The sequence below is a fragment of the Sinocyclocheilus rhinocerous genome, unplaced genomic scaffold (assembly GCF_001515625.1).
Source record: "Sinocyclocheilus rhinocerous isolate Xijiao unplaced genomic scaffold, SAMN03320098_v1.1 scaffold106, whole genome shotgun sequence".
In the NCBI taxonomy this organism is placed as follows: Eukaryota; Metazoa; Chordata; class Actinopteri; order Cypriniformes; family Cyprinidae; genus Sinocyclocheilus; species Sinocyclocheilus rhinocerous.
The window spans coordinates 1,454,832-1,468,103 of NW_015633181.1; the positions used below are offsets into that span (position 1 = coordinate 1,454,832).

The 13,272-nt window shown below is 37.2% G+C and overlaps 1 protein-coding gene across 1 annotated transcript in view; it reads right to left on the reverse strand.

The window, feature by feature from the left end:
- Positions 1-458: 458 nt before the first annotated feature.
- LOC107743421 (ubiquitin carboxyl-terminal hydrolase 25-like) overlaps positions 459-13,272 on the reverse strand; it is a 22,493-nt gene continuing 9,679 nt past the window's right edge. The window contains exons 10-26 of the mRNA XM_016556643.1: positions 12,355-12,506; positions 11,544-11,671; positions 10,822-10,917; positions 10,400-10,564; positions 10,059-10,282; positions 9,885-9,955; positions 9,564-9,792; positions 8,665-8,886; positions 8,435-8,586; positions 6,918-7,091; positions 6,281-6,376; positions 4,723-4,901; positions 3,355-3,433; positions 2,654-2,733; positions 2,238-2,361; positions 1,148-1,343; positions 459-489 (exon numbers count right to left, since the gene is read on the reverse strand). Of these exons, the coding sequence (XP_016412129.1) occupies positions 485-489; positions 1,148-1,343; positions 2,238-2,361; positions 2,654-2,733; positions 3,355-3,433; positions 4,723-4,901; positions 6,281-6,376; positions 6,918-7,091; positions 8,435-8,586; positions 8,665-8,886; positions 9,564-9,792; positions 9,885-9,955; positions 10,059-10,282; positions 10,400-10,564; positions 10,822-10,917; positions 11,544-11,671; positions 12,355-12,506 (2,372 nt within the window). The 3' untranslated portion in view covers positions 459-484. The remainder of the gene's footprint in view (positions 490-1,147; positions 1,344-2,237; positions 2,362-2,653; positions 2,734-3,354; positions 3,434-4,722; positions 4,902-6,280; positions 6,377-6,917; positions 7,092-8,434; positions 8,587-8,664; positions 8,887-9,563; positions 9,793-9,884; positions 9,956-10,058; positions 10,283-10,399; positions 10,565-10,821; positions 10,918-11,543; positions 11,672-12,354; positions 12,507-13,272) is intronic.

The following is a 13,272-nucleotide window of genomic DNA, read 5'->3' on the forward strand; positions in this document are numbered from 1 at the left end:
CTATAGCCTTAGTAATCCTGAAGACATTGATTAGCTTGTTCAGGTGTGTTTGATTAGGGTTGGAGCTGAACTCTGCAGGACTGCGGCTCTCTAGGACAGAACTTGCCTACCCCTGGCCTAGTCAGAGCCCAGAATAAAAACTCCAATGAAAATCTGTGGAATGACTTGAAGACTGCAGTCCACAAACGCTCACAATCAAAATAACTGAACTTAAGAAGTTCTGCAAAGAAGAGTGGACAAATATTGCAAAGTCTAGATGTGCAAAGTTAGTAGAGACATATGCCAACAGACTAAAGGCTGTAATTAAAGAAAAAGGTGGTTCAACAAAATACTGCCACAAGGGGGTGATCCTTTTTCCAACTCAGTGATTCTGTTTTTTAAAAAAAAAATTCTAATATGTTGGTGTTATATCTTTCACTTGGATGTTATAAGTTGCAGTAAGTAAATACAGCTGGATAAAACAAAAACTGTGTCCGTTTTCATTTCAGGCTGCAAAGGAACAAAATGCGATTCTTTTCCATACCCACAGTAGTACTCTTTCACATTCTGTTTTATGCTTACGATGGTAAGGAAGTATGCGATTTCAGACGTAGCCTGTGACTGGCTTGGTTTCTTAATGAATCTGCTGTTTTGAATGAATGGTTTGAATGAATGATTCAATGACTTGCTCATTAAGACAAGGACTTGCCGCCACCTACTGTCAGTTTTAGTTTCATATTTAAAGTATATCATTTTTAAAATCATTTCATTGTATTGAAAAAACTATTTTTAAAACAATCTTATAGTATGGTTTATGCAATTGCAAGTGCAGCGTAAATGCATTTATGCCACCTTTGAGGTGCATTAAAGTCTGTGCAAATAAATCTAAATGCCGCTTCTGTACCAAATATGTCTTATTTCGATACTGATTTCATTTGATTGGTAACAGCCCTATAGTCTATTATTATTATAACTCTATGTACCAATTAAATATAAGAATTTGACAAAAGATGACGCATTCATATAAGGACACTATCGAACACTATCATCTAGAAAACTTTCAGAATTTTAGTTTTAATATACTGAATCGAAATTTGATTTCTAAATCGAGAATCGATTTGATCGTGACCCAGAGAATATAACTAAAATTCCCTCTCCTAAGACTTACGCTCCATTTCCTGGCCCAGGTACGAGCACCATCGGTTCCTCATGTCTTCGACAGCCACCATGTCTTTCTCCTCCATCTCATCCACCAGCAGCAGTGGAATACAGGCCACCACCAGCTCATTCATGATGTTCAGACCCGCATTCACTTCAGTCTCCTCGCCTGTCTCAAAGAGGACAGTCGCGTGTTCGTTCAACTTCTGTGAGACACAAAAAGAGCCCACAAAAATCAATGCATAAAAAAAAAAAACAGTAAACACTCGTCCCTTTGACGAAACATCCTCCACATTCGAGACTGTTTTCATTGACATAAAAATCTGACATTCTTTGCTATGCAATTAAACACTCTAAAACTTCAGATGCGGCAGGTAAACACTCTAACCCCTTTCGCCACTCAACTGGAATGAGCGACTAGCTGGAATACGCAAAAGAAAAAACATAGCACATTAGCTATGTCAATGTTAGCAGTATTTTCAATTAAAGCGAGCAGAGGTTAAACAGCACAGCTTGAGATGAAGTCAAGTCCTCTGCAGTGCTCGCAAAAAGTGAAACAAGGACGACGTGCTTCCCGCTAATGTGTTTACGCACTGAGCGCAGTATGCTTCCTATTCCAGGACTGATGATTATATTACGAGCACAATGGCTGTGTGGGGGTCACCGGGTACATAGATGGAGAGAACAGCAGTGAATTGCAAAGTCAAAGCAAATGTTTATTACAGTTGATTTACAACAGCAACAAATAGAAGCTTCAGCTTTCAGATTTTAAACCTAAAGTGAATCCAAATGCCATAAAAGTATGAAAAACGCCCCTTCCCCCCCAAGCGAAACTTTGACCGGAAATGAAAACAGCATTTTAGACTTGACAGATAAAATGTTCATAATTGTACTTGCAAAAGCACATATATGCAAACTATTGCCCTTAATGCACTCTGTACTGAAATGCTAACCAGATTTGTTCCAGTCATTGGTGTTAGAAACACGGTTTACAGGAAAGTGTGTGCATTGGCATGAATAATACTGGTCTGAGAGCTGTTAGGAGCTCAGTTTGAGCTGGTCGTAGATCCGAGTTAATAGGAGGTGGTTGATTCACTCACTAGCAGGCACTCTCTGCGGTAATGGGCGATCAGCTCCTCATCGTGTCCTCTGTATGGCCCTTTTGCCAGGAGCTCTTTGTTGTACTGGTAGGCGAAGATCAGGTACATCAATGCTTCCACGTAACTGCAATATAATAAATGAAAAGAGCATATTAATATGGCTTTTTAACTAGAATATATACATATAAAAGATAAATTTGCAATCCTAATAAAATATAAGGAAATTAGTAAAAGGCTGCATGATAAATGTTTCTTGAAGCAATAACTGTGGCAACCTAGAATTGATCAAACAGAACATGCTGCCATCTAGTGGTGATATTATAGAAAAGGACTCTGGTAAGGGCTGTTTACTCCATTTCATTTGTTTCCATTGTTTTCATGTCCACTTCGAATGAACAAAAAAACAAAAGCTTCACCTTTTCTTTAGGAATAATTCCAGGCCGATTAACAGAAACACTGTCGTGCCACGGAATTTCCTGTAATCCTGATGCCACATCTGTGCAAAAAAAAGTAGGCATTAGATTATTTCAAAAAGACAAAATACAATTAAAAATAAAGCAATTAGAACATGCAAACTGCTTCCTTGATCTCAACATCCCATGATTTGACCAACCCTGTTGTAAAGCATTTTAGGAAATCCAAGTCTTAGCTTTTGCTGAAATAATTACAATATCCTGCTAAAGGAGCCAATATTGATTATATCAGGAATAATAAAAGAAAAGGGAGACCTATTTATCGATCCATCTACACACATACTTTTAATTATACTGTATATTTTTTATATTATATATTTATTATTTTTTAGATACCTCCTTGTATGGTTTTCTTATATATTATTATATTTTGTTTTTTTCATAATAATTAATTTTAATTGAAAAGGCCATGCCCCACTGGAAGCTGAATTTTAATTGGAACAACAGGAAGATGAACTCACTAAATTGCGATTTTAAAGAAAATCAACAGAGACAAAAGTCTTTTAGTTTTGTGACAAAACCCAAATACATCATTCAAATGACGAATCTGCATCCTGTTTCCAACCGCAGTAATTCAGAAACGGACTTATTCACAATTCAATTTCAAACAGCGGCCAAACCTGAATAAGAAACACTCTGCTCACCTCGTATTCCTCCATGTTCACCTCGTCAGGCTTAATGAGCTCCAGTTTAGCACGTGCCACCTTCATGATGCTCTTACACCTGCAGGGAAGAACAGGGCCGCCACATTAGAGCACAGGTGTGACTCATGAGATGCTCTCAGGAACGAGCTGCGTCCTCTGGCCATGAATCATACTTTATTACCCAAAACAGAATGGAAAGAGAGCGTCGCATCTGGGGCCGCGCTCACATCAATCTAATTACCTCGCTCAAAATAGAAGAGAAAGAAATCAATTTGCTTATGAATATGGATCATGCTCCACACTGGAGTGTGCAGTCTGCTCTGGAGACACACGAGACTGTGTAGCGAGACAAAAGCCTTTCGGGCAAGCAGACAGGAGCTGATAATCACTGTCTGTGTCAGTCTGGGAGGCTCGAGACGGAACTGGCCTTTGGAAGAGTGTTCACTCCTTCTAAAATCAGGAAGAGTGTTCACTCCTTCTAAAATCAATCAGTTATCAGTGAGGCGGTCCTGTCAAGCTATAGCATTGTGTGTGGCTAATGCTTGCTTTTCATATTTGTCAATTTGATGCTCAACTAACTGTATAATACAAACGCCATTCATAAGTCAAGTTTCGAGTATTTCCGAACCAAACTTGTTGGAAAGCTTGTTAAAAAATGCAGTGGTCCCAAAAAGTATTTGGACACTTCAGCTTCTTCTTCAAAAAAATAATAATAATTTGGGGAAAAAATCAGATTTTTTTTTTTTTTTTGCACAAAATATTAGTATACATTTGTTATAAATCAAGTTTCCCACAGCTTTTGACCAATTAATTTCCATGATTTTTAAAGTAGTTTTACTGTATTTTTAAAACTTTCTAGCTGCCGAAACATTTTAGAGTGGAGCATAACTAGAAAAAAAGAATGGATTTTTTTTTTTTTTATTATTAATGTGAAATTTTTTTTTAAAATTTCCATTAGTTTTACAGGCCTATAAATCCCATTTTAAAACTGCCTAATGTTTCCAGGCTTTCTACTGGGAACCCTGTAAAATAAATGCAGCTGGGCATTATAATATGTAATGACATCCATACAAGTGTGTAGTTTTGTGTTGTATAGAATCCTTATGATCTGATGTAGAATCAAGTAAAAACTTGATGAAAATAAAAAATTTAATTTATTTAAATTAAATATTAATAGAATATTTAAAAAAAAACAGACTCAAAAGCAGCAATTTTATTTAGCACTTGCTTTTTAGAGAGCTGCTTTGCAGTTTGTAGAAATAAATGAAATAAAATAACAAAAATATAAAATTAATTACATTTTATTAAAAAATAAATAAATAAAAGAATAAATAAATAAAATAAAATAAAGATTCATATGACTCATACCTCTCATCAAAGCCAAGGTTTCTGTCGGCAAACTGCATGAGCAGAGTTCTCTCCACAATCTTTTTGGGTGCCTGGTTGTGAATGAAGTAAACAATGACATGCTGCAGTCGGTAGTCTCTCTCAGGGGGCGTGTCCTCCTGAGCAAACCTCAGTAAGCGAGTGTACTCTACTTTCATTGCCTGTTAGAGATAGAAAGGAGTCGAGAGACAGTGGGAAAGAAAGAGAGTTAGAGATATGCAGAGATGGATGTGTTTATTTAGAAGGACTTAAAAATACAAATGAGCAAGAAAATAATTTAAAGGGGTCATATGATGCTTTTTTAAAGATCATTCGTTTGTGTATTTGGTGTAACAGAATATGTTGACATGCTTTAATGTTCAAAAAACACATTATTTTTCAAATCATCTACAACAGAACATACAAAAAAGTAATGACTGATTTGTTGCATGAGATTGTAATGTATGTGATGTGACTCAAACATCTTTAGTTGTAGAAATAACAGCCTGCGTGCAGAGTAAAAATGCACATCTGGACAACAAGTGAAGGCACAAAACAGAGGCCTATAGAGATCTGCCAATGAAACAATTAAGTTTAAGTTTATTTGTTAACATGGGAAACGCACATTAAAATGTGCCACAATTAGCCAAAAGGCTATTTTTCACCTGTAGACACTTGACAGAATGTTAAAAAGTCTATCAGACAATTGACAATATTCACTTACCACTTGCTGTTTTAAATGATTTAATGGAGTCATTTTTAAAGTTAATTAGTACTCGACGTTTTTTGCCATGTTGTGTGAAGTACACAATACTGCTCAGCCTAAGATACCAAAACCAATGCTATTTTATAAAACAAAAACCCTTTATAATACACAGCAGCAATTACATTTTTTTGTCAGCAGATGGTGACAGCGATTAAAAAAAAACTGCGGTACCTCAACATCATCACTTTGAAAAGTTTCAATACCTGATATTGGTTAATTACAAATGAATTGCCAAACCCAACACATACAAATTATTTTACAAATTACTACTTTGCTTACTCTGTTTCATCTACAAAAAATACATTAAATATAATTTCATTCTATTTTTAAATAACATTATAATTGATGATTTACAAATGAACTGTCAAACCCAAAATATAGAAATTATTTTACAAATTAATATTTAGTTTTTCTCTTTAAATAGAACTGAATCTATTTAACTGTAGCTATCACCTACAATAAACAAATAAATAAATACGAATTACTGACATTGAATTTTATATTGACAGCACTAATTTAGTTTCATCACTATTGATACCAAATCGCTGGAGGCTGATTTCGATCCAATCTTAGGTGTCAACAAAACTTATAATATACTTCTCTATTTACAGTGGATAATGAATAATATAATGAATAAAGAACATTAACTGCATAATAAAACAGGATGCAGAGGGTTTTCATAGCCTGCAGTGTAAATAGTGAGCTCACAGAGATAATGAGATGCTCAGGGGGAGGAGGTGTGGTCAAAGAGCTAATGTGATGCACAGGGGGTGTGGCATGCAGCAGGTCATGTACCTTAAAGAACGCTGCTTCAGGCCCACACTTGTCATAAACACTCCTGGATTTGCCAATGGCCATTATGACACCCTGCATGTTTGGGGTCATCATCGCCTGCCCAAGGAGGGAAGGATATTACTACACCGGCCACGCCTCCAAAACTCTCACTGGCCAGTCCGCATGCCAATCACACCACAGCTCAGCCACCAGCGAATGAACTCAAGCCAACCCATTGAAGTAAACGAATTAGCTTTGAACAGAAAAGCTAATCCGACGTCATGCCCACAGCATTAAAGATGATTAAACATTCAAAACAGGATCATCATGCAGGTTAATGTGTCTTTTGCTTCTTTAAATAAGTAATGAACACCATAGTGAGCTGTGTAGATGGTAAATTAAAGTGAAAATAAACAACACTATGATCTGAAGCTTGCGCTACATGCTTTATGAAGGTAAAAAAAAGTCAGGCAAAACAGAACGTTTCCTATTTTGTAACGTTTTACCGGGGGCAATGTTAGTAGTTTGGGAGTCCACTGGGAGTAACTTGCATATAATGTTAATCTGAAATGGGTTTGGCATGTTTGGCAGGTTGTGAAAGGGATGCTGGGAGATTTAGGGCTGCACGCTCATGACCGAACGCCTTCTGGGACTCTACCTCATCATCATAACCTCCCTCCTTCGACTGAATGACAAAGGTTCCTACATTAGGAATGGCCACCTCCACCACCCGCTGAGGTGCGGGCGGAGAGGAGGCGGAGTCGTCCTGCTCAGGGTCAAGGGGAGGACAGGGGTCAGAGGTCACCTCGCTGTCGGGATGTGATGACTGACACTAAGAGAGACAGAAAGAGAGAAAAAAAAAAAGCTTGCCGAAAGAGAAAGCGGGCTAGAAGAACTGAGACAGCATGTCCATGTGGGTAAACAAATCCAGTTAATCTTTTTATTTATTCATTCATTATTATTATTATTACCATTATTATTATCTCAATGAGATCATAGATACAAACTGGCTTGGTTTGTTATGAACCAGATTTGGTACTTTAAAGCTGGTGTGTAAAGTGTTATCTGCCACCAGCATCACCAGTTTCAGTTGGGATGTTTCTGATTGGCTGAACAAACAAATAGCTCCGCTCCCCAAACCTTTTTGCTTTTTCAGGGAAATCAAACTATTGCTGCTCTCATTTTTACTTTTCTGAAATGAGACAAGCTCTATGACGGATGATAAATGCAACCTCCGAGACAGTTTATGAATCACTTATAGTTGTATTTTTAAATTATACTGGGATAGGAGAAAGTACGTGGGGAGTAGAATGTCCATGTACTCTTATAATTAATATATTTTAAATATAATTATTGATGAATTACAAATGGACATGCCGAACACAACACATACAAATTATTTTACAAATTACCATTTTCTCTCCTTAAAACGGAATGTTTCATCTAAAAAATATTTTAATTATAGTTTTAAATAACATTTAAATTATAATTATTGATGAATTACAAATTGCCAAACCCCACACAAATTAATCAGAACTCAGTCTGTTCCACCAAAAAAAAACACTATTAAATATATTTAATTAAAATTTTAATGAACATATTTTATTATAATTAATGATGAATTCCAAACGAGTTGCAAAACTCTACATTACAATTTAGTTTTCTCCTTAAAAAATGTTATGCGTGTGTATGACCTACAAAAAAAATATTACAAATTTGGACACGGACATTAAATGATATATTGACAGCACTAGTTTTATTTCATCAGTATCAATACTGGTGTCAATCCAATCTTAAGCATTAGCAAAACCCACAGACCCTCATCAGCTAAAGCAACACACACTTCTCTATCTACAGTGGATAATGAGTAATATAACGAATGAAGAACCTTATTTGCATAATGAGAAAATAACTGCATAATTATTTGTAAAAAAAAAAAAAAAAAAAAGCACATTATTCTGATGGATGAAGCAAAGCGCAAATGTAACACAACATGGATACATTTTTTTTGGATATCTGATTGATCAGAACCAAATACCCAAAGTCCGGTGTGTTTCTAAGACATCTACATCAAACTACAGAACTTCCTAAACGCACCCTTTAAAGAGTGTTTTTGTCTCCAGAACCGTCTGAAGGACTCAGACCTTGTTCATCATGTGTTTATGCATGTCTTACTGTGTTGAGCAGGGCCTCTGGACTCTTCTCATCATGCTCAGCTGCAGCTTTGCTGATGGCTCTCTCTGTGTCTTCCTGCAGGTGTTTGGAGTCTCCGGTGGGCGACTGCTGCTCCATGTACTCTAGGTCATGCTGTGAGGCTGTTGAGGGAGCTGAGAATGAGTTCCCATGAGTTAAGGACAGTTGTTTCAGATGGTATGGCCACAGATTTAGACATGTGAAAGGTTCACCTGTGTTGTCTGGAGGGCAGGGTTCAGTGCTCATAGGTTGGGCGGCCACACTGGCGGCGGCCAGAGCCAGTTTCTCCTGCTGGAGTTTGCGCGCTTGAAGAGCGTCCCACTCCTCCATCTCTCTCACAAAGAGCTTGTTATCTGCCTCCACATACTCCTTTAGATCAGGAGGGAGCTTGTCCAAGCCGCTGAGCATCTGCCCTGTCTCTTTATCAAACTCCTCTGAGACACACAGAAGCACAGAGCCATTTCACACACACATGGATCTAAATGAGAACACATCTTACCTGCTATTTTTTAAAATAAAGCCAATTATGATTATGACAGTTTGAAACTGATCCCTACACCTTACAGAAAACTTTAATTACAAAAAAAAAAAAACACTACTTCTTTGAAAACACCCTGAACAGGAGGTTGTCATCATATTTAGCAAATCTTTAAAGATACAGATAAATACAGATAAAAATACAGATAAATAAACAAATTCTGGAGGAATTGGAGTGTCAATTTATTAATTAAAAAATGTAAATAAATAATTTTTTAATTTGTCAAAGAAATACACACACTTTAAAGCTGTTCAAAATATAGTTAAATGAGACAATTTTGCAAACTGACAAATAAAACCACTTAAAACATTTTAAATCATTTTTGCAACAACAAAATAACACATTAATAATTAATCATAATTAATTAACTAATTGATTAATTAAATGCACTGTTTTAAACATATTATTTATTTTGCAATTTGAAAAGTAATTTATTTAAATTGATCACCAATTCCATTTTATTTTTGAATGGAAAATAGAAGCTTTTAGATTTCACTACTCGGCTCATTACCTGTATTGATAACTCATAAAAGACTAATTAATGTGGAAACTTGCATTTGCAGATTAGGTTACCTTCAATAAGGAAGGGCTTTTTATCATCAATGTACATGAGGCAGTATGCGCTGGCATTGCGATATCCACCGAATGAGTCTCGCACCAGCTCCTCCCAGGATGACTTTGTCACCGAAATGTCATTGTATTTCATCCATTGCTGTTGATGTGGGTCGAAGATGTATGCCCAGTAGTGACCTGCGTTAGCCTGACCTTCGTGGACCAAAACAGCATGCAGCCGGTACGGCACCTGAAATGCATCATCATGAACAAGATGAACTCATTCTGGGGTCATTTCCGAGATGGTTAGAAAACTATCAGAGATCTCAAAAAACTTCTCACCTGCATCATGGACTTGTCAGAATACATAAGCTCGATGGTTCTGTGGATTCTAGATATACTGGCCTGCAGATCTGACACACACCAGACAGAAACATTACCACACATTTACAGAAATATAAATGTACAAAGCCCAAAGCAGTACAAGCATATGTTTGCATGCATGCGTGTTTGTACCCCTGGTGTCGTTCTCCACCTCGCTCCTCCAGCGGTGCAGACAGCCCTCCAGCACCCGCAGCTCCTCCTCTGTGATGTGCCGTGGGGCGGGGTGCATGGGTAGATCTGGGGGCACACGAGACTGAGTGAACGGTTTATGGATCGAAACCCGTTGCTGTTGCTGGGCCTGTGAACCAGAGCCGGAGCCCTCGGCTGGGACAGATGTATCCGGCTGCTCCCCTGTGCTGAAGTCCATGCAGAAAACACTTTAATATCTCATAAATGTATTAGAGGAAAAAAAAAAAAAAAAACGAGCTATTCAAAATAAATTTTCAGTCTTTGAACAGGTGAAAAAAACTTGCCTTGCTGGAGGTGGCAGCTGTGCAGTCGTGCCACCAGGTAGTGCTGTTGTATCAACGTCCTCCAAAGGCGACGTGCACACAGGCTTGCTGGACGCAAACTCCATGGCATACTGAAGAACATCGGCCAGAGGAAACCGCTTGGGCCCTGAGCCATAGCTCAGATACCTGAATTTTAAGAAAAACGGATCTCAAATGAGAAGAGGTTAGTTTACTATCACCAAAAGCAGAAATATGAAACAGAAAGTCAGTCAGTCAGTATCCTCTTACTCAGGAAATTACAGCCAAAACTCAGCATGTGACTTTCATCTTTCCATTAACAATCTAAAAGCTGCTTTCATCTTGAAAGCTGAAATTTTCCTGCTATGCAAGTTAACAGCAAGTTACCTCTAGATCAGGGCGGAGGCTAAATAGAGTTAACAAACCTCTCAAGTCGCTGCTGGAGAACGGTCAGGTGCTCCTTTAGTCTTCTGATCTCCTCTCGTTTTATCCGTGTGATGTCTCTGTTCCTGTCCATGTACCTGGAATCAACCGCACAACATGCAGTTTCACTGAATATTGGAAGTATTTTGTGTTGCATACACAGGATCCTTATTATTTGATGAAGCATCAAGAAACAACTTGGAAAAAGGAAGAAAAAAAAAAGTTTGAGTCCACTTTAAAGTCAAGGCACAAGCAGAGACTTTTTACTCTGTTCAATTTGGACATGGAAAATGGGTTGGAGCTCTTAATTCTGGACTCTCAAAGTGACTCAGACCAGGTTAGAAAACTGCCAGAAATTTCAAAGACAAAAAAAACAAAACAGTTAAATGTTGAGAAAAATGTTTTAGAAAAGTAACAGTGATCTCAAAAACAGCCAAAACAAAACAAAACAAAACAGAATACATACAAGAATGAAAAAGCCAACCACAACTCAGTAAGCAAATAAAAGCAAGATAAAAAACAATTAAGCAAATATTACAATGACACCATTGATGTTGGTTGGATTAGAACTGGGGAATGATGCGAGACAATGAGATTTTCCCACATTTTACAAAACATTCAAAAACACACAGACAAAAGTAATTTTAAAAACATTTACATACATATAAAAAAATCTTAAAAGTATGAAAATTAATAAATAATATTAAAAACAGATAGAACTAACCTGTCCATGTACAGCATGGAGGGAAACTCTAGCTTGTTGTGAATCTTCTCAGGTCGGCCTAAGGTTTGATTAAACTCGAACCTAGACAGTTCAAAGGTCAAAACCGGTGGGAGTTCTGTGAACCAGTGCTGGAAAAAAAACACACTAAAAATTAGCATATAACACTAAAGCCAAATGTCTTATTTGCTTATACATGTCAACAATGAAAGGCAGAAAATGTCTTTAAAGTCTTTAAATGAATTTGATTGATTTGATACAAATTTTCACAGTTTTCTCCAAATCTACAATTTCTTGCCTTAAAAAAAACATTTCAAAACATTTTATTTTCCAGAAATCGGTGTTTAGCAGTATTTGAACTCCAGCATGCTCCATGAAAAGCCCATCCATGTGAGCCATGCCAACGCCGCCTCCCATGCTGGAATGGACACTGGAATGAACACTGGTGACCTGATCATATTCTGAGCCCTGAGAGAGACACGGTGTGCTGGGCTTTCATTAACATCCCAGCCTGTTGGTGCTGAGAATAATGTACACCAAAGAATCTCCTTCTTTACTTGCACTCAGCTGAAGTAATTAGCAGGAAGCAGCTGCAAAGGGATCTGCCCAGGGCGGCACTGATGACTGAAAAGCCATTATGTAACATCTCGGTCAGAGGTCATGTTTTTTTTTTTCTTGCACCTCAAAGATTGTGATTGGACGGCAAACAGAAGGAATATCTTAGAAAAGGGAACAGTTTAAAATGTTTGAGCATATTGTGGTGCACTGGGATAGAAAAAAAAAAAAGAGAGAGAGAGACAACCTCTCTACAAACCTCTTGCCCTGATTTGGCAGAGTTCTCGGCAGAATGCAAAGACTCGATTTCTCCCTCTATCATGGCTGCCTCTAAACACTCGTGCAGATCTTTGAAGCCGTTCACCTGCAGAGGGTACTGTCCAAACATCTCAGTGTTCTCAAATTTCTTTCCTGTAAAAACACACACAAGCTCACATCATTGTCTTTAATTATGCTCCACAATATGCTTTACACATAATGATAATCTTATGAGTGTAATCTCTTTATTTAGCGGACATCATATGGATATGGCACTGTGAAAGTGTTTCGTGCAAAATACCCAAACAGACATGCAGATTCTATAGGCTCGGTTTTGGCCAGAAACATGTGCTACATTTTATGCAAACATAAAATGTTCAGGAAATGTAATAACAACCACACGGTCCCATTATGTACACTTTACTTGAATTACACTCAGGGCAGGACTTAGGGGGGCGGGAGCCCCTGGGCTTGAGGTTATGTTTAGGCCCTATACCTACGTACACTACAAATGCCCTCAAATATAACATCATTATGGAATAATAGAAAATACACAAACATAAGCTTTGAGGTTCATAAATTGTACAATTAATATGCAACATGTCTAGGCTATAGTCAAAGTTTAAATGTAATATTAAATATTCATTATAATATAATAAACAGGATGTGTTCTCTCAGTTGAGAGATCAAAACCCTGAAATAACTTTGAGCAAAAAAAAAAAAGCCAGAGATGTTGGCTTATTAGTATTATAAAAGTAATTGTCATATCTGTGTCCTCTTATATCAGGTTCTTATTTAATAAATTCAATCAAATAAAAAGACATGCTGGCTATTAACAATCAAATTAAATCACTATCAACAAAATTCATAGACAGATTGTGCATAAATGTTAAGTTTAAATATAACATTTTAATGTAGA